General features: G+C 44.2%; 1 protein-coding gene across 2 annotated transcripts; it reads right to left on the reverse strand.

Annotated features, from left to right (window-relative positions):
- Nucleotides 1–499: 499 nt before the first annotated feature.
- LOC112241975 (protein ENL) lies at nt 500–17,586 on the reverse strand. Of its 2 annotated transcripts, none has more exons than XM_024410056.2 (11): nt 17,451–17,586; nt 14,867–15,047; nt 12,953–13,035; nt 12,030–12,173; nt 11,116–11,241; nt 6,858–7,590; nt 5,451–5,559; nt 5,002–5,101; nt 1,687–1,755; nt 1,336–1,407; nt 500–1,195 (listed from the first exon to the last, which is right to left on the reverse strand). In XM_024410056.2, the coding sequence occupies exons 1-11, from the start codon at nt 17,460–17,462 to the stop codon at nt 1,067–1,069; spliced, it is 1,758 nt and encodes a 585-aa protein (XP_024265824.1). In that variant the 5' UTR covers nt 17,463–17,586; the 3' UTR covers nt 500–1,066. The 2 variants fall into 2 exon arrangements, with proteins under 2 accessions (XP_024265824.1, XP_024265773.1); XM_024410005.2 differs by having other exon boundaries at nt 1,678–1,755.
- Nucleotides 17,587–19,607: the final 2,021 nt, after the last annotated feature.

The following is a 19,607-nucleotide window of genomic DNA, read 5'->3' on the forward strand; positions in this document are numbered from 1 at the left end:
CCACTCACCCAGACACACACACCCCCACACCCAGACACACACACACCCAGACACACTCACACACCCAGACACACTCACCCACCCAGACACACCCACACACCCAGACACACTCACCCAGACACACACACACACACACCCAGACACACACACCACACACACACCCACACACACACACACACACACCCACTCACTCACCCAGACACACACACACACACACCCACTCACTCACCCAGACACACACACCCACCCACCACTCACCCAGACACACACACCCACCCACTCACCCAGACACACACACACACACCCACTCACCCAGACACACACACACCCACTCACCCAGACACCCACACCCACTCACCCAGACACACACACACCCACACTCACCCAGACACACACACACCCACACTCACCCAGACACCCACACTCACCCAGACACACACACTCACCCAGACACACACACACCCACCCAGACACACACACACCCACCCAGACACACACACCCACCCAGACACACACACCCAGACACACACCCAGACACACACCCAGACACACACCCAGACACACACCCACTCACCTAGAGCGGAAAATTCCTACAGAGAAATGAACTCCAGCTGAGAGGAGGGGGAGGGGTGTTGTGTCGACTAAGGGAGTGTGAGTGGGGAGGGAGGAGATAGAGGGGGGAAGTATTGGGTTTGCAAAGGCTAGAAGTGAGGGGGGAGGGCAGGGAGAGTAGAGTGGTCGCATTCCACAGTTCTGCACACAGGCTGCTGTGCTGTTCTCCACAAGAAACATATATAATACGTCTCCTGCCAGATCCAGTCCAGACAGGCCAGCTCCTAGTCCTGTCCTCCACTCCAGTCCAGGTTAGAGGGACAGTGGCATAGCTGCTCTCTCTTACTCTGACCTCTCTCCTCCCCTCACCCTGTTCCTCTGTTCTTCTCCAGCGACAAGTGAAAGTGTGTGTTCTGTTGTTGTTCTGTGGTTTAGCTCTGTCTGGTGTGTGGCTGTAGCTTCTGTTACTACTCCCCCCCAGTGGGGGTCCAGGGACTGCGCTACGGGCTTGCTGTCACGTTGCTGTGTCCTCCAGGTAGCTCTGTAGTTTGCGGACGGTCGTCTCGTCCAGAGAGAACAGGTCAAAGTCAAAGGTGGTGTTGGTCACGTTGAAGTGCCCCGTCTCCTCGATAAGATTCACTATCTAAGGAGAGGAGAGTACTTAGATGTCTACAAATTCACATTGATGACAACACAATAGCGTGGCCTGATAGTGTGATGGAAAAGTATGTTTTGTAACATGTATACACCTGACCACACACACGGCTATTCATTTCTCCATACCTGCTGTAGGACGTTGCGCTCCCTCAGAGCCATCAGTCTGCGGTGGAGATCCACCAGCTCCTCTGTGTAGGCCTGGAGAACAGGAAGAGAAGGGAGTTTGTGGTTAGTGGAGCACTCCTTTAGTCTACTATTAGGTATATGATTACTGATTAACCAGTGTTTTCTACTGCAGTTTTACACCAGGAATGTGTGGAGTGGTGAGCTGGTAGTGATATATCTATAATAGTGGTGATAGAGCAGTATTGTAGAATTTGAACACTACACTGGTAATATAACCACTTAAAACAGATGTTTGAACACAAAAATAAGAAACAACGGTAATGTAAAACTGTGATTATTTACCCTTCCTACCTTCTCGTATCCTTTCTTCAGCACCTTCTCTGGGCGGCTGCAGATGTCTGGGCTCTTCCTACCCAAGACCTGCTCAGAGGGAGACGGAACACAGAGACAGAGAAATGGAAGAAAGAGTGGAAAGCAGATAAACAGAGATCAGAATGGGAAGGATGGTCTGCTGTTACACACTGCTTAGCCATCAATGATAACTGCTGGTAATAACCCAAACATCAACAAAGTACATGTGCAGAGGTTCTCTCAATCTCTTCATTCAAAGACTCAATCATGGACACTCTTACTGACAGTTGTGGCTGCTTTGTGTGATGTATTGTTGTCTCTACCTTCTTGACCTTTGTGCTGTTGTCTGTGCCCTGTTTTGTGCTGCTACCATGTTGTGAATACCGTCAATTGTGAATAAGATTTTTTTCTTAACTGACTTGCTTGGTTAAATAAAAGGTTAAATAAATAAGTAAATATATATTAGCTCAGCAAAAAAAGAAACATCCCTTTTTTAGGACCTGTCTTTCAAAGACAATTTGTAAAAATCCAAATAACTTCACAAATCTTCATTGTAAAGGGTTTTAACACTGTTTCCCATGCTTGTTCAATGAACCATAAACAATTAATGAACATGCACCTGTGGAACAGTCGTTAAAGCACTAACAGCTTACAGACGGTAAGAAATTAAGGTCACAGTTATGAAAACGTAGGACACTAAAGAGGCCTTTCTACTGACTCTGAAAAACACCAAAAGAAAGATGCCCAGGGTCCCTGCTCATCTGTGTGAACATGCCTTAGGCATGCTGCAAGGAGGTATGAGGACTGCAGATGTGGCCAGGGCAATAAATTGCAATGTCCGTACTGTGAGATGCCTAAGACAGAGCTACAGGGAGAGAGGACGGACAGCTGATCGTCCTCGCAGTGGCAGACCACGTGTAACAACACCTGCACAAGATCGGTACATCCGAACATCACACCTGCGGGACAGGTACAGGATGGCAACAACAACTGCCAGAGTTACACCACGAACGCACAATCCCTCTATCAGTGCTCAGACTGTCCGCAATAGGCTGAGAGAGGCTAGACTGAGGGCTTGTAGGCCGGTTGTGAGGCAGGTCTTCACCAGACATCACCGACAACATCGCCTATGGGCACAAACCCACCGTTGCTGGACCAGACAGGACTGGAAAAAGTGCTCTTCACTGACGAGTCGCGGTTTTGTCTCACCAAGGGTGATGGTTGGATTCACCTTTTTCTTTCGAAGGAATGAGCGTTACACCGCGGCCTGGAGCGGGATGGATTTGGAGGTAGAGGGTCCGTCATGGTCAGGGGCGGTGTGTCACAGCATCATCGGACTGCGCTTGTCGTCATTGCAGGCAATTTCAACGCTATGCGTTACAGAGAAGACATCCTCCTCCCTCATCTGGTACCTTACCTGCAGGCTCATCCTGACATGACCCTCCAGAATGACAATGCCACCAGACATACTGCTCGTTCTGTGTGTGATTTCCTGCAAGACAGGAATGTCAGTGTTCTGCCATGGCCAGCGAAGAGCCCGGATCTCAATCTCATTGAGTACGTCTGGTACCTGTTGGATCGGAGGGTGAGGGCTAGGGACATTCCCCCCAGAAATGTCCAGGAACTTTCAGGTGCCTTGGTGGAAGAGTGGGGTAACATCTCACAGCAAGAACTGGCAAATCTGGTGCAGTCCATGAGGAGGAGATGCACTGCAGTACTTTATGCAGCTGGTGGCCACACCAGATATTGACTGTTACTTTTGATTTTGACCCCCCCTTTGTTCAGGGACACATTATTCCATTTCTGTTAGTCACATGTCTGTGGAACTTGTTCAGTTTATGACTCAGTTGTTGAATCTTGTTATGTTCATACAAATATTTACATGTTAAGTTTGCTGAAAATAAACGCAGTTGACAGTAGGACATTTCGTTTTTGGCTGAATTTATATCTTTTTTTAAATACCAGGTTGAAGGAGAAATTAAATATTCAAAGGTGCTACACATAGAACTTATAACTGAATTTCTACATTGTAACTTCTGACAATGTCCATATTATAGCTGGCGCTAATAGTGGAATGATAGTGTTTCACATTATTACTACCCGTCAGTGTTGTTATTGGCTGTGAAATTTGCTTATTGATTTCTCCCGCCGGAGCGGCATCCACTATTAGTGGCAGATATATTATGGATGTTTTCTGAAACTACAATGCAAAAATTCTCTAAAATCCAATTTGTAATGTTAGCACCTTTTTTTGTTTTTTTTGTTGTTGTTTTGAATTTTAAACACTTTTCTCCCCAATTTCGTGGTATGCAATTTTTTTAGTAGCTACTGTCTTGTCTCATTGCTACAACTCTCATACGGGCTCGGGAGAGACGAAGGTTGAAAGTCATGCGTCCTCCGATACACAACCCAACCAAGCCGCACTGCTTCTTAACACAGCGCGCATCCAACCCGGAAGCCAGCCACACCAATGTGTCGGAGGAAACACCGTGCACCTGGCAACCTTGGTTAGCGCGCACTGCGCCCGGCCTACCACAGGAGTCGCTGGTGCGCGATGAGACAAGGATATCCCTACCGGCCAAGCCCTTCCTAACCCGGACGACGCTAGGCCAATTGTGCGTCGCCCCACGGACCTCCCGGTCGCGGCCGGTTACGACAGAGCCTGGGGGCGAACCCAGAGTCTCTGATGGCACAGCTGGCGCTGCAGTACAGCGCCCTTAACCACTGCGACACCTGGGAGGCCTCGTTAGCACCTTTAATGATGCCGATTTTGTCAAAGGAGAAACAATAGAATTAGAAATCTGGAGCGACAATGGAGACTGAGAAAACAGTCCAGTCCTGGGAGAGATTAGAGGAGCCGTGCTTTACCTCGTTACCGGGGGAGCCGTGCTTTACCTCGTTACCGGGGGAGCCGTGCTTTACCTCGTTACCGGGGAGCCGTGCTTTACCTCGTTACCGGGGAGCCGTGCTTTACCTCGTTACCGGGGGAGCCGTGCTTTACCTCGTTACCGGGGAGCCGTGCTTTACCTCGTTACCGGGGAGCCGTGCTTTACCTCGTTACCGGGGAGCCGTGCTTTACCTCGTTACCGGGGAGCCGTGCTTTACCTCGTTACCGGGGAGCCGTGCTTTACCTCGTTACCGGGGAGCCGTGCTTTACCTCGTTACCGGGGAGCCGTGCTTTACCTCGTTACCGGGGAGCCGTGCTTTACCTCGTTACCGGGGAGCCGTGCTTTACCTCGTTACCGGGGGAGCCGTGCTTTACCTCGTTACCGGGGAGCCGTGCTTTACCTCGTTACCGGGGGAGCCGTGCTTTACCTTGTTATTGGAGGAGCTGTGTTTCTGTGGAGGTGGCACCGGGTCTCGACTGGGGCGGTGCGAGCCGTCACTGCTGTCACTCTCACTGTCCAGGCTCAGTCTGACAGGGAACAGAGGCAGAAAGCTCTCATTGCGCCCTATTTAGCACAGGGAGCCTGTGTATATAGGTGGCGGGTGGGCACACGTTTTGCAAAAGGATTAAGAATTCCAATTGTTGTTTGCAGCTCAAATGATTAAAATCTTTAAAGTAACATCTATAAAGAACAGCTAACACGTGCTTATTTGCTAGAGACATACGGGCACACTGTTTCATAACGCCACAAACATTAACAGCCAAGCAATGCTAATTTCCTAAGGAGTAGACGAACTGGTGAAAATTACATAACTACAGAAGCATCAGAGGTCTATGACACAGTAATGTAAAGAGTGAGAAATTGAGAGAGACTTACCGTGAGTCACGGTTGGGCGGGTTGGTCTTGACAGGCGTCCCTTCCTCAGAGCTGCTGTCGTCATCTGACTCCTCTGACTGTAGGTCCTCCACCATAGAGCGCAGTGGGCCTAGAGTAAGTACACACCGTTAAAACTTCTTAAGCTTCCCCCTACTTTTCGGAAATTCTGTTAAAAATCGCGCAACATTTTGGCGTCCTGCTACTCAGGCCAGGAATATAGTATATGCATATGATTAGTATGTGTGGATAGAAAACACTCAGACGTTTCCAAAACTGTTTAAATCACGGCTGTGACTATAACAGAACGTCTGTTTCATCGAAAAGCGCAGGAAAATCTGATCACTGGAGATGGAAAAAAGTATCCATGCGCCACTCCCATGAATTGTTAAAGGTGAACCGTAATATATTAGGCCAAGCTTGCAGTACCTACAGCTACCACAGGATCTATAGAGTCTCCTCATTTGAATCTGAATTGATTCTTGGTAGATCCGCCCAAAGGGAACCGATTCTCTCCGACCACCGACCCGAGGCATTGTCTGCCTTTTCTCCGGACATTTTTCCACACGGCAGGCTATCGAATTTACATCGCCTCCTGATGATTTTTATAGCTTATTAACGTGTAGTTATACCTAAAGTTGCATTAGAAAGGTATTTCGAGGTGTTTTGTGAAAGTTTATCGTCGAATTTTTAACTTTTAAAAATGACGTTACGTTATGAAACGCTTTTTTTTCCGTTTTCCACACAGTCTTCATAGATCGATATCTAGGCTATATATGGACCGATTTAATCCAAAAAAGACCCAGTATTGATTATGGGACATCAAGGTGTGCAAAGAAAGAAGATGGTCAAAGGTAATTAATGTTTTATATTTTATTGTGCGGTTTGTGTAGCGCCGACTATGCTAATTCTTTTGTTTACATCCCCTACGGGTCTTTTGGGGTGTTGCATGCTATCAGATAATAGCTTCTCATGCTTTCGCCGAAAAGCATTTTAAAAATCTGACACGGTGGCTAGATTCACAATGACTGTAGCTTTATTTTAATACCAAACATGTGTATTTTAATGAACGTTTGCGTTTTAACTAATACCATTAGCATATAGCGTCGCGCATGTGCATTTCTAGAGCTCTAGGTGAGACGTCTGCGTCTCAAGTAAGCTCAAGAGGTTAACAGAGAACATTTTCTAAATGCACATATTTGACGCAACACAACCATCAATTAAACATCTGAATAGCTATATTAATATCCCTATAGAGGGATATTAAAAAAATATTATAATAATTAGCAACAGTAACATTCCTACATTAAATCACAAACCATGCCCAATAAAGACAACCAATGTGTCAGAATGTCCTCTCCAGTGGATGTGTAAATCCCATGTTATCTGTCTAGAGAATGATAGGCTTACCTTGGCCTTGTTTCTGTCCAGGCTCAAAGTCAGATTCTGAGCTGGAATCAGAACTGGAGCTTGAGTTAGAGGGACTGGAGGGGGCTGACTGCTCTGATTTGGATGAGGCTTCATCCTCAGAGTTGGAGTCGTCAGACTCAGGCAGCTTCTTGGGCTCCTTGACCTCCTGGGTGTCGGCCTTGCTGCCCTTGGGCCAACGACCCTTCTCCTTGGGGGGTTTCTTCTCTGGGTAGCCAGGGGCGGCTGCAGACGATGAGGAGACCCGGGGAGAGGCTCCGGTGAAGGGCCCTGCAGCTGCCCCTTTAGATCCCTCTGAGCTGCTCTTCTTCTGCTTCTTGGCACTGGGTTTGGGAGACTCCACAGTGGAGGGCCGCTTCCCGGGGCCTTTGGACTCCAGCGGGCCCCCTCCTCCTCCCCCACCACCCCCTCCCCCCCCTCCTTTGGGGGACATGCCCTCCATCTTGGCCTCCTTCAGGGTGAGTTTGGGCTCTTTGAAGGCGGCCTTGGGAAGGACCTTGCCCTCATCTTTGACTTTGATCTCTGCTGGCTTCTTGGACGAGGAGGGCTCGCGGGCGCTCTTGCTGCTGCCCCCTCCTCCGCCGTCGCGGTCGCTGTCACCCTTGGACCCCGCCTTGCTCTCAGAGTCTTTACGGGGGCGTTCGCGGTGCTCCTTGGTCAGCTTGTGGGGCTTGGGCCCTTTATTGCTACCTCCACTGCCCTCTTTACTGGGCTCCTAAAGACAGGGACAAGTACACATGATATCAAACTCACATCCCTATTCAATTAGGTGCTGGGCTGTAAATATATACAATAAAGTATGGGCCATTCATGCAGGTGCTCCGCCACATATTTCTTGATTGTCAGCAAAGAAAGATCTGAGTGGAAGCATCATAACTGAGCTGATAATCACTCTACTGTCAATGCACTTAGCCAAAGGCCCACTGAAGGACTAACATTGTACAGTGGGGCAAAAAAGCATTTAGTCAGCCACCAATTGTGCAAGCTCTCCCACTTAAAAATATGAGAGAGGCCTGTAATTTTCATCATAGGTACACTTCAACTATGACAGACAAAATGAGAAAAAAAATCCAGAAAATCACATTGTAGGATTTTTAATTTATTTATTTGCAAATTATGGTGGAAAATAAGTATTTGGTCAATAACAAAAGTTTCTCAATACTTTGTTATATACCCTTTGTTGGCAATGACAGAGGTCAAACATTTTCTGTAAGTCTTCACAAGGTTTTCACACACTGTTGCTGGTATTTTGGCCCATTCCTCCATGCAGATCTCCTCTAGAGCAGTGATGTTTTGGGAATGTTGCTGGGCACGGACTTTCAACTCCCTCCAAAGATTTTCTATGGGGTTGAGATCTGGAGACTGGCTAGGCCACTCCAGGACCTTGAAATGCTTCTTACGAAGCCACTCCTTCGTTGCCCGGCGGTGTGTTTGGGATCATTGTCATGCTGAAAGACCCAGCCACGTTTCATCTTCAATGCCCTTGCTCATGGAAGGAGGTTTTCACTCAAAATATCACGATACATGGCCCCATTCATTCTTTCCTTTACACGGATCAGTCGTCCTGGTCCCTTTGCAGAAAAACAGCCCCAAAGCATGATGTTTCCACCCCCATGCTTCACAGAGGTATGGTGTTCTTTGGATGCAACTCAGCATTCATTGTCCTCCAAACACAAAGAGATGAGTTTTTACCAAAAAGTTATATTTTGGTTTCATCTGACCATATGACATTCTCCCAATCTTCTTCTGGATCATCCAAATGCTCTCTAGCAAACTTCAGACAGGCCTGGACATGTATTGGCTTAAGCAGGGGGACACGTCTGGCACTGCAGGATTTGAGTCCCTGGCGGCATAGTGTGTTACTGATGGTAGGCTTTGTTACTTTGGTCCCAGCTCTCTGCAGGTCATTCACTAGGTCCCCCCGTGTGGTTCTGGGATTTTTGCTCACTGTTCTTGTGATCATTTTGACCCCACAGGGTGAGATTTTGCGTGGAGCCCCAGATCGAGGGAGATTATCAGTGGTCTTCCATTTCCTAATAATTGCTCCCACAGTTGATTTCTTCAAACCAAGCTGCTTGCTTATTGCAGATTCAGTCTTCCCAGCCTGGTGCAGGTCTACAATTTTGTTTCTGGTGTCCTTTGACAGCTCTTTGGTCTTGGCCATAGTGGAGTTTGGAGTGTGACTGTTTGAGGTTGTGGACAGGTGTCTTTTATACTGATAACAAGTTCAAACAGGTGCCATTAATACAGGTAACGAGTGGAGGACAGAGGAGCCTCTTAAAGAAGAAGTTACAGGTCTGTGAGAGCCAGAAATCTTGTTTGTTTGTCGGTGACCAAATACTTATTTTCCACCATAATTTGCAAATAAATTCATTAAAAATCCTACAATGTGATTTTCTGGATTTTTTTTCTCATTTTGTCTGTCATAGTTGAAGTGTACCTATGATGAAAATTACAGGCCTCTCTCATCTTTTTAAGTGGGAGAACTTGCACAATTGGTGGCTGACTAAATACTTTTTTGCCCACTGTATGTGAGCAGAGCAGTGCGAGGAGCATCCCCAATTTGACTGGAGCGCGGAGCAATATTCCCAAATGCTGGCGCATCAACCTTCCTGCCCGCTCCAATTTCACTCCAATAGAGCTCACTTCACGAGCTTAGGGCCTTCCCGGCCCAGCATGCATTTGTAGTCTACTTGTGTGATGCTATAGACCCTTGCTTTAGCTACTGTCACGGAGTTCGCTAAAAATATTTTCATAAAGAAACAGATCAAACAAACAGGTGCAAAATCAAGGTGGCCAAAAGCAAAAGAGGGAGTGCGGTGATGTAATGTCAACAACTAAAGAATCATTGTGGACTTCTGAAAATACACATAACCCGAAAGCACGATGGTGTACTTACTATGTGCACATGCTAAAAGAAAGGAACAAGGTGGGTAGCTAATTAAGTGTGTCATTGTAGCAAAGTATTTATAAACTAAAAATTGAATCTCTTAAAAGTTTCCTTTATTGCTGTTCTATTATCTACACAATAGGCCATAATTGATTTTGGTGCAATTGGCCTGGCAACTTTCAATTAGCTTTCTGTTTTGATTGGGTTATTTAGCCTAAAAACCTTTAGGCCTACCTATAGAAAATAACAACTCTGCATCCCTGCCCAGCAAGAATGGCCAAAGGGGTGTTTAGCATCCCCAGTGGATTTGCAAGTGAGGAGTGGATGTTCTTCGCTACTGGCCTGCTCTCCAGGCACCATCACATGAGCCTGAAACCAGACTCTGGCCAAACTCGTGTTTCTAAAAATGAATTAAAAGAGGTCCTGTAGACTGAGCCTAATAAGGCATTTTTCATTTAATTTCTATTTAATTCTAAGTCACAGCCTATATGCGCAATTTATAGACTATGATTTCATACAACTAAATGTTGTTTAAATGCTGAGTGCTTAATGTCCTTGACTCCTTACCTGCCTAGTGTGTCGCAAATGCTTAAAAAAGTATTTCTTTATAGGCTATAGCCTTGAGATAATTGAAATAATACAGCCTAAATAATACATTTCCATTCCTTCTCAGACTCCCTGTCAGGCTCCTGACCTATTTAGAGTGTTTATATGCTGTTTAATATGACATGTAACCTATTTGAAATGATGATCGCTTCTTACATTCACCATTTCATGTTAATTAAAATACTTTTTCAAATCATATGGTTTGGTTTCAATACTTCAAAACCAAATGGTAGGTTCAGGTAGTCACAAAAATAGATTGGTGTTGGTTAAATTGTGATTTTAATGAATGGAGTGAATTTGGAGCAGCAGTTTTTCTTCTGTGAGCGCGGAGCGTTTTTTAGCGGAGCGGTTGGAGAGGACGTGGATTTCCAACCGCTCAACTCCGATCACATACTCGGCACAACATGCATGCACATATCCATACGCAGAACATCGTCCATGTTGTACTATGATAATTCAACAGGGTGGTAAATGCTAAACCAGGAAAGGATGTTTGTAATCATGCAGGTTTATTTGGGATCAACTGTGACCTAGAGTAGGCAGCGAAGTCCAGCTGAATTAATGAAAGGATCCCATGATATGATTAAAGGCTTGGGAAACAAAAAGACACACGGGTTTGCCGTCCTTTATCTCAACTGTATTCTACTCTCCCTACCCTCTGCTGTATTGACTGGTTGAGCAATCCTATACACATTCCTACACCTTCTTTCTTATCAGTGTACTAGTCTAGGAAGTGCTGCTCACCTTTGATCCATGGGAGGTCTTTGTCTTCTTGGGGTCTGAGAAGGCAGACAGTGGGATGGTGGGGAGCATGGGGTAGTCTGGACTGGGCCTCGACACCGCCTCTGCCCCTTCTGGCACCACCATGACCTGAGAGACAAACAAATAGGGAAAATAATGAGAACACACACACCAGGGTTGGGCTCAATTCTGAATTGAGTTGCAATTTGCTCTTTAATTCCAATTAAATTCAACTGGCCAAACCCCACAGAAAGCTGAATTTAATTTGAATTCAAAGGAAGTAGAATTTAATTCAAGGAAATTCCAATGGCTTGTTTATTCTACACATCACCATATAAATGTTAATTTTGACATAATGTTTGGTTATCAGTACCATGTAGTATGTTTGAAGCATAACATTTCATTTTAAAAACTCATTGTCCTAAAACAATTTCAAATAATTAAAGTGGTCTGAAAATATTTCAAGATCATGTTGTGGGTTGTCTATAAATCATTCATAATTCCCTTAATGTTTTTCAATATCAGAATACATTTCCCAGAATGCATTAGATCAAACACTGCAGTATAGAAGGGAACCATGTAACATCTCATGACAAAAATGTTTTACAGTTTGACATCTTTGCGTTCTAATCAAACTAATATGTGAAATGGTATGTGTGTATTCTTTGCATTAATAAGTGGCATTTCCTTTTGATAAAATATTTGTCAAATGAATGAGACTTTCATGTTTTAGTTCAATTGGTTTGAATTAAATTCCACTTCCTTCAATTCAAATTCTGCATTCTGTGGGGTATGACCAATTCCAATTCAATTTCAATTCAACCCTGAAACACGTCAACAACATTCCCTCTTGCCATTCCACTTCCCACTTATTCTAACCCATCCCACATCCACCCTGTACCCCATCCCCAGCTCACCCCTCCAGCCTTGACCAGCTTGCGTCTGAACTCCCGGGTGGGGTTGTTAAAGGTGAGCTTCTCACAGCGCAGGTGATTGACAGGGGGGTTCCCCTCCAGGTTCAGGAAGAGGTCATAGTTGAAGCACACCTTCTTGGGCTCCTCCTGTAAATAATAATGAACATATCTAATTAGCCCCGCCAAGCCCTTATCAGAATATTATCAGCTAACAGTAAGAATAAGCGATTCCCCGACCAAGTCAATAAGAGGCATACCTGGAGTGCACACACTGATAAGAACTAACATTCCACAATGGGAGAGAACTTCAGCAAACAGTAGAACATTTTGGTAAACAAATGGATTCTTTCTGATCACCCGCCACTTTCAGAGCATGCCAGGAGTCATAGGGTTACAGATACAGGACACAGTAAAAACATTCACAGCAGATAAACTGAAGGCCTTTTTAAAACAGGCGCTACAGTGACATGAAGAGGAGTTTCAGCCAGACAGACAGCTGACAAGACACCAGCCAGACCAGCAGCCAAAGGCCCACTACTAGCATGACCAGTGTCACACACAGCCCCAGTATCACTGGCACCTAAACCTGGTGTCTACACACACACACACAAATACTGTCACATGACAGACTAGAAACAGCACATGAACCATTGAGGAAATTAAAACTGACACATTAAATACCAACCAAATGAAATGAATATTGACCAACGACCCACAGGAAAACACCCATCTTATACAGATTGTGCCGGATAATATAAACAAGCCATTGTAGGAGAACTATATCCGATGTGATTTCAGGAGAAGGCCTTGAGCACCAGAGGAACTCTAATCCATTAGGAATCACATGCAACAGTGGCCCATATCCTGAGGGATAGATTGACACTGTTAACATAGTACCATTACAGAGGCTCTGACAGAGCTCTCACCTTGTTCTTGAAGTAGACCTCGATGGGCATGAGGAACCCTGCATAGCCCGACTCCTCCACTTTATATGGTGGCTCCTTGCATACTGCAGAAACAACGACAGCACATCAACATACATTCAGGAGGATAACATCAATGGCCATTGCTAGAAGGCTAATGTGAACTAGTGCCAGCCTCCCATTGAGAGTCAGTCATTACAACCTGAAGCTAAAAGCTTATGGGAGCAATAATGTGCAATAACCATAATGACCGTGGACAACGACCCAGAGCTTTGCAGTGACTTAATGAGACGAGATGTGCCTGGTCTGGAGAACACATCATGTTTATTGAAGTTCAGCACAAATGGACCAAATCTGACCGAGCAACATGCATGCTTGATGTAGTAGGCAACGCTCTGAAGGCCTTCTGTGTGTTTGCACTTCACGCTACCGTAGAATACGTTTTACAATATTGATTTAAACTGTTGTCAAGGTGAATTCTAGGGATGTGTATCTTTCCCTTTCAAGACGATTTGATACATGGGCTCCGATACATTTTACTTTGAAACTAATCGGTGCAATTTGGTTTGATTAGAGAACAAATAGATGCACTAACAATTGTTGCATAAACACATTAATTTTCCATTCTAAATAAAAATCTGCTGCTGATGGAGCTCATGAGCTGGGCCTCTGAGTTGGATCTGTACGAGATTATTTCTGTGTGTGTGTCAATGTCTATGGTGTATGTACTATGCAGGCACCTGAGCTGAGCCATAAGGCATCTACCACCCCACTACCAGATTGGGGGGACAATGTAGCCTGTTTTTTGCCCCCCCCACTTTGGTTCTGAAATCACCATCACCCGCTAATTAACTAGTATTTTTTGCAGAGGAAGTGTGACCTAGTAATGTATCAAGATACTGTATATCGTTTACAAATTAGCAATGACATAGCCAATGAATATATAGCTAGCACAACTTTGGATTTCAACCTCCATCTCAAAATCAAAATGGGTTTGACCATTTGGATGTTTTCAACGGTGAGATCTTTTGTGGCATCGGCCATCCAATGTGCCTTGCAAAAGTGATTATTGTCCCCGTTATGAAATAATCGATTTTAACATGTATATTTAAAAATTACCATATACACGGATTGTTTAAAGCAAAACTACAAAAACTATTACTGATGATGATCAAAATAAAATATATTTTAAGCCAGGGTCAGCAGTTAGGCTATAGTCAGATGACAGTTGTCTCCGGTAGCTTACTTTTATTCTGGTAAAACGTCATTTTCAACAGCGCATAGATGATAATAATAACCTAGCAAATTACATAGGTTGTCACTCAACTAATAAAGCGTAATATCACGCAAGCCATTTTATTATTTGAACGCTGAAGGTGCCGCGCAGATGTGCAAGATCAGGAACAGGCCATCTACCTCGCGTTGGTCAGCGTGCAAAGCTGGGCACAGCGCACAGTTTGACTAGGCTACTGATATTGACTGGGGTTGTTCGGAATCCAAAATGATCTGTAGATCAATGACCGTCAACACAGTTACATGCAGTTCCACCCTGAAGGAGTGGACACATCAGTTGTCAAAAAATATGAGGTATTTTCGGAAGGTAGAAAGAATGTAAGGAGAAAAATAAAAAAAAGTGTGAACTGTTGATTCATAAGGTTTTAATCGATTTTCTGATCTATGCATGCTACATTTGGATCGGTTCGGGGTCCATGGACCGATGCACTTGTATCTTAAACATTTGAATCGGGGACCAAAGTGCATCAGTGAATTGTACATCCATAGTGAATACCCTCTCCTATCCCCAGACAAAAACAAACAAAGTAATCACAGAACCAGTTTCAGCCAGGTACGTGTGTGTGTGTGTGTGTTTGCGCACGAGCAAGTGCTGTTGTTGCGAGGGTGTTTTGTCTGACCCACCTCTCTTGGGTTTGGGGAAGCTCTCGTGCAGCCTGAAGACGACTTTCTCCACAAAGTGTTGTATGTCTCCCGTCTCAGGCCCTCGCACAAACACCATCCAGTCATGGGTGAAGCCCTCCGAGGTTACTTTCTTCCTTAGCTGGGCTCGATGTCCTAGCTCCAGCTTCACCTGGACTGTGCACTGCAGACACAAGGTCAGACATACAAAAACAACTATTAGCATCTTAAATTGATCACTCATCGCAAGTTAGTAGGTTAGATAGGAAACAGTTTAGTTTATGGAAATTACAATTATTTGATACAATTGAGAAAACAAAGTTGTTTTTTATGAGATGGTCACATCAGAAACTACAGACTGTGATTCGTTACCGAGAACAATGATAGTAGTTGAACGGACATCCAAATGACATGCTGCAGCGATCGGGACAGCTACTAAAGAGGGATTGGGAAGAGAGAGGGACGAGGGGACAGAAAAGTCACTTTATGTCCTGGCCTGAAGAATGTGGGGATTTGGCACCTTCTCTCCACAGTCCTTGTGTGCTGTGACTGAGTGGAGGGATTAGGGGGACAGGATTGAGATGAGCTGGTCTGGGACTCTGAGCCCCCCCAGCATCTCACCTAGCCATTCTGTGGCGGTAATGCCCTTAAACTCCAGTCGCTACCACACCCTAGGTCAGTGCAGCAGCCATTGAGCCCCTTCCCAGCAACCAACCAGCTCCCCAGGATCACTGGCATTACCAAAAACCAGCTCAGAGATGACCAACCATTCATACACCGAGATCATCACAAACAAAATAGGTCTGAGATGGTTGGCATTGACTGGAGGAAAAATACAAGATTCTTGATTCATTTTAAACATTTATGGAAACAGTATGACGTTCAGTAACTTCCTTTGGTTCACTTCCCTGCCACAACAGAAAGATAACAAAATACACTGAGCCGCCATTATTGTTGCAAGTGACCCTCCCCCTGATCTAAAATGGATATTCTGAAGGGAAATGCCCTACTTGGCAGACAAGCAGAGTCTCACAACAATGAACCCCCACGTGCCATGAAAATAACACCCCTCATAACCAAGTTAATCTCCACTAGGGGAAAAATCATATGAAAGACTCCTTTGATGAGGCACACAGAAGAAGAAAAAAATTGGCAAATGTCACTGCACTCCCTCTGAAAAGAACCTGCTTCTCCGCTGCTCAAAGACAGCAGACTACTCTATCAACAGACCACAACAGGACACACCTGCAGCACTTTGAGCTCTGTACAGGTGGGCAGGCCCACCAGATACCACAGCCCTTACAGAGCTCGCACTCCAGTCTACTCCAACTATAAAACATGTCACTATCCCACCATTTTTCTGTTATGACCCTGTCCATCTCTGGTGCATTGTTGTGAATTGAATGGTGATTTCATATGGCACAAATCGTACAACTAGATGTCATGATGCACAACAAGGTACATTAGCATTCCTTATCACATTTCCAGAAATAAGGCATGTAGCCAGTGGGCAATTTAGCAAAAAGCAAATTTGTGATGGTCTAGATTTCAGACATACGATTATTTATTTTAAAAAGTCTACATCCCATACAAACAAACCTTGAAATGTACAAAAATACAATTCCTATGTTAGGTGTTTCATGGCTGTTGATGGTGTACCGCTTTATATTGTTTGCCACTGAGTAATCACGGTAAACCGGCTAAAACGATTAGTCCTTCCTTGTCGTCACGGAATTCCACTGTTAGCATGCTTCAAAGGGGTAACACCGGACAGTGACATTTTCCCACAGGTGGATTCCATGAGTCAATTTGATATGGAAATAGAGTTTGCATTATCATGATGAGCATGAAAACTCCTACCTAGCTTGAGTAACAGTGGGTCAGAGTTACCGATACGATATTTCGAAAAATAAGATGGCCTACTAATGTCTGTCTATGGAAGTCAATGTGGACATGCATGGACGTTCCTCAATAAGTTTTCCCCCAACCAACCAGTGTCCAGCTAGCTGTTATACAATTTGTATCTCTAGGATTTTCAAATATCTACATTAGTGCACAATCTTTGCCTTTAAACTGGTGATGTAATTCCCGCTTTTCAATTCCAATTCGTCGCCGCTAGATACACACCCCTCCTTCCCTCCCCTCCACCCAGACCTGGAAAGAGCAATCCTTTCCACCGGCGTCTTGTAGCAGCTATTTACGTAGCTAGCGAAGGGCCGAGAACGCTCGCAGGTAGTAGCTCGTGTAAATTAGGTTATAAACTGGGAAAGGAGTAAGTTATACATCTTACTTTCTCAATATATACGTCCATAACACAAAATTAGGCAATAAATCCCTTTGTGTGCCCGTCTGATTGTGTGGCTAGCTAGCAATGCTGAGTTAAGCTAACGTTAGCCAGCTCGCTATGTCAAATACCGATGTATGCGATTGAGTGTGGGGCTAGCTAGCACAGCTCGTGAGCCAACTATGAGTTCGATTAGCAGGATTTTTTCGAGCACCAGGTATTCATTCCTGTCCCGGGCACAGCCTTCTAGTATTTTTTCGTTAAAAGTTCAGGATTCACGAGGGGACACAAAAGTCACTTTACCTGATTCTCCATGATTCTGTGGCTTCAGTGATTCTTCTAACGTTATTTATTTACAGCGGCGTTTCGCGAGGTTATTCCCTGCTCCTCATTGTGTGTCAATTTCAGCCTAAACCGGAAGTCATACAGCACCCCTCCCCTTCCAGACGACTACTGGCACGCAACCAAAACAGAAAGCTTTCTCATCCAATCAGGTTGGCAAAAATGTAAGCCATTTGTATTGCACCAACCGTAGAACTTCAGAGGGGGGACTTCTCACGATCGACAAATACAATTCAAGTATTTTACGTACAGTCTACGAGTGGGCAAATTCGTTTTACATGGCCCGGTGTCCCGGGTAAGCAGGGTTTGGATTTGTGTAACATTCCATTGGTCCTTCAATTAAATCTCTACACAACCGGCGCACCGGGCCATGCAAAACGAACTGTCCCAATGATAGGGCGCTTGTCAGAATATGTAAAGCAGTAAAGATGTTGGTCCAAATGTGGAATGCATATATTTGATTAGAAGTTACATTCATTTATCCTATAGTAACAGCGTATTGCCTCACAATTGAAAATCATATTCCCAAAGGAGTTCCTGTCCTTAATTGTATGTATAATTGAAACTGGGACATAATTGACATTTAAACATTTAAATTGTAATCCAACACACTCATTTGTGACATTGACATTAGTCATATAACTTAATTACATTGCTTTCTACTAATGGGTGAAATTTAAAAACGACTTTGATTTAGCTTATAGTAGGTTCTATCATATTTTTTCTTTGATGTGTGATATTGGACAGAGTGTCAGAGTTCTCTCTCAGCCCTGGCCTCTGTGTCACTCACACTGATCCTGTCTTTGAGGCATGAATCAGGTTTTTTGAAATCCCCACCTGGCTGTCAAAGACATATAAACGTCACTTAGTCAATATATATTTTGCTTCTCCACTATTGAAGTGGTCGCCACGTTTGATTTAAATCAAATCAAATCAAATCCAATTTTATTTGTCACATACACATGGTTAGCAGATGTTAATGCGAGTGTAGCGAAATGCTTGTGCTTCTAGTTCCGACAATGCAGTAATAACCAACGAGTAATCTAACTAACAATTCCAAAACTACTACCTTATACACACACAAGTGTAAAGGGATAAATAATATGTACATAAAGATGTATGAATAAGTGATGGTACAGAGCGGCATAGGCAAGATGCAGTAGATGGTATCGAGTACAGTATATACATATGAGGTGAGTATGTAAACAAAGTGGCATAGTTTAAAGTGGCTAGTGATACATGTATTACATAAAGATGCAGTAGATGATATAGAGTACAGTATATACGTATACATATGAGATAAATAATGGAGGGTGTGTAAACATTATATTAAGTAGCATTGTTTAAAGTGGCTAGTGATATATTTTACATCAATTCCCATTATTAAAGTGGCTGGAGTTGAGTCAGTGTGTTGGCAGCAGCCACTCAATGTCAGTGGTGGCTGTTTAACAGTCTGATGGCCTTGAGGTAGAAGCTGTCTTTCAGTCTCTCTGTCCCAGCTTTGATGCACCTGTACTGACCTCGCCTTCAGGTTTATAGCGGGGTGAACAGGCAGTGGCTCGGGTGGTTGTTGTCCTTGATGATCTTTATGGCCTTCCTGTGACATCGGGTGGGTTTTCAATTAAACTGTATAAAATGTACAAACACACGCACACACACACATAGATCATTCATAAGCGTTGTTGTTACCCAGTATGTAAGTCATACATAAAGTCAATGGTTGTTACATATTTACAACTTTACAGGGGCTTACAAAATAAATAAATACATATTCTAATCTGTACACTAGATGTCACTGTTGCTGCTGACAGTTAACGGTGACATGCATCATGTTCATGCCCCAATTTCTTTGTGTCAGAAATCTATTGTATCTTTCAGGTAGGAATATGGCTTTGAAAAAATGTCTACAATGTACCAAATTATTTTACGTTTCTAGTTCATACTCTATTTATTTTCTTTCGGGGGGATTTCTGATGGGTTTTCATTTTCCAGATATTTGTTCTTTTAGCAATGATCCTGAAATAAAACACTGTAGAGGTATCAAAAATATAAAAGGTTTCAACCTTCTAGATTAATTTCTTTGCATTACGTCTAATGCTGAATAGATTGTTCAAAACA

This window comes from Oncorhynchus tshawytscha, linkage group LG01 (genome assembly GCF_018296145.1).
Source record: "Oncorhynchus tshawytscha isolate Ot180627B linkage group LG01, Otsh_v2.0, whole genome shotgun sequence".
Lineage (NCBI taxonomy): Eukaryota > Metazoa > Chordata > Actinopteri > Salmoniformes > Salmonidae > Oncorhynchus > Oncorhynchus tshawytscha.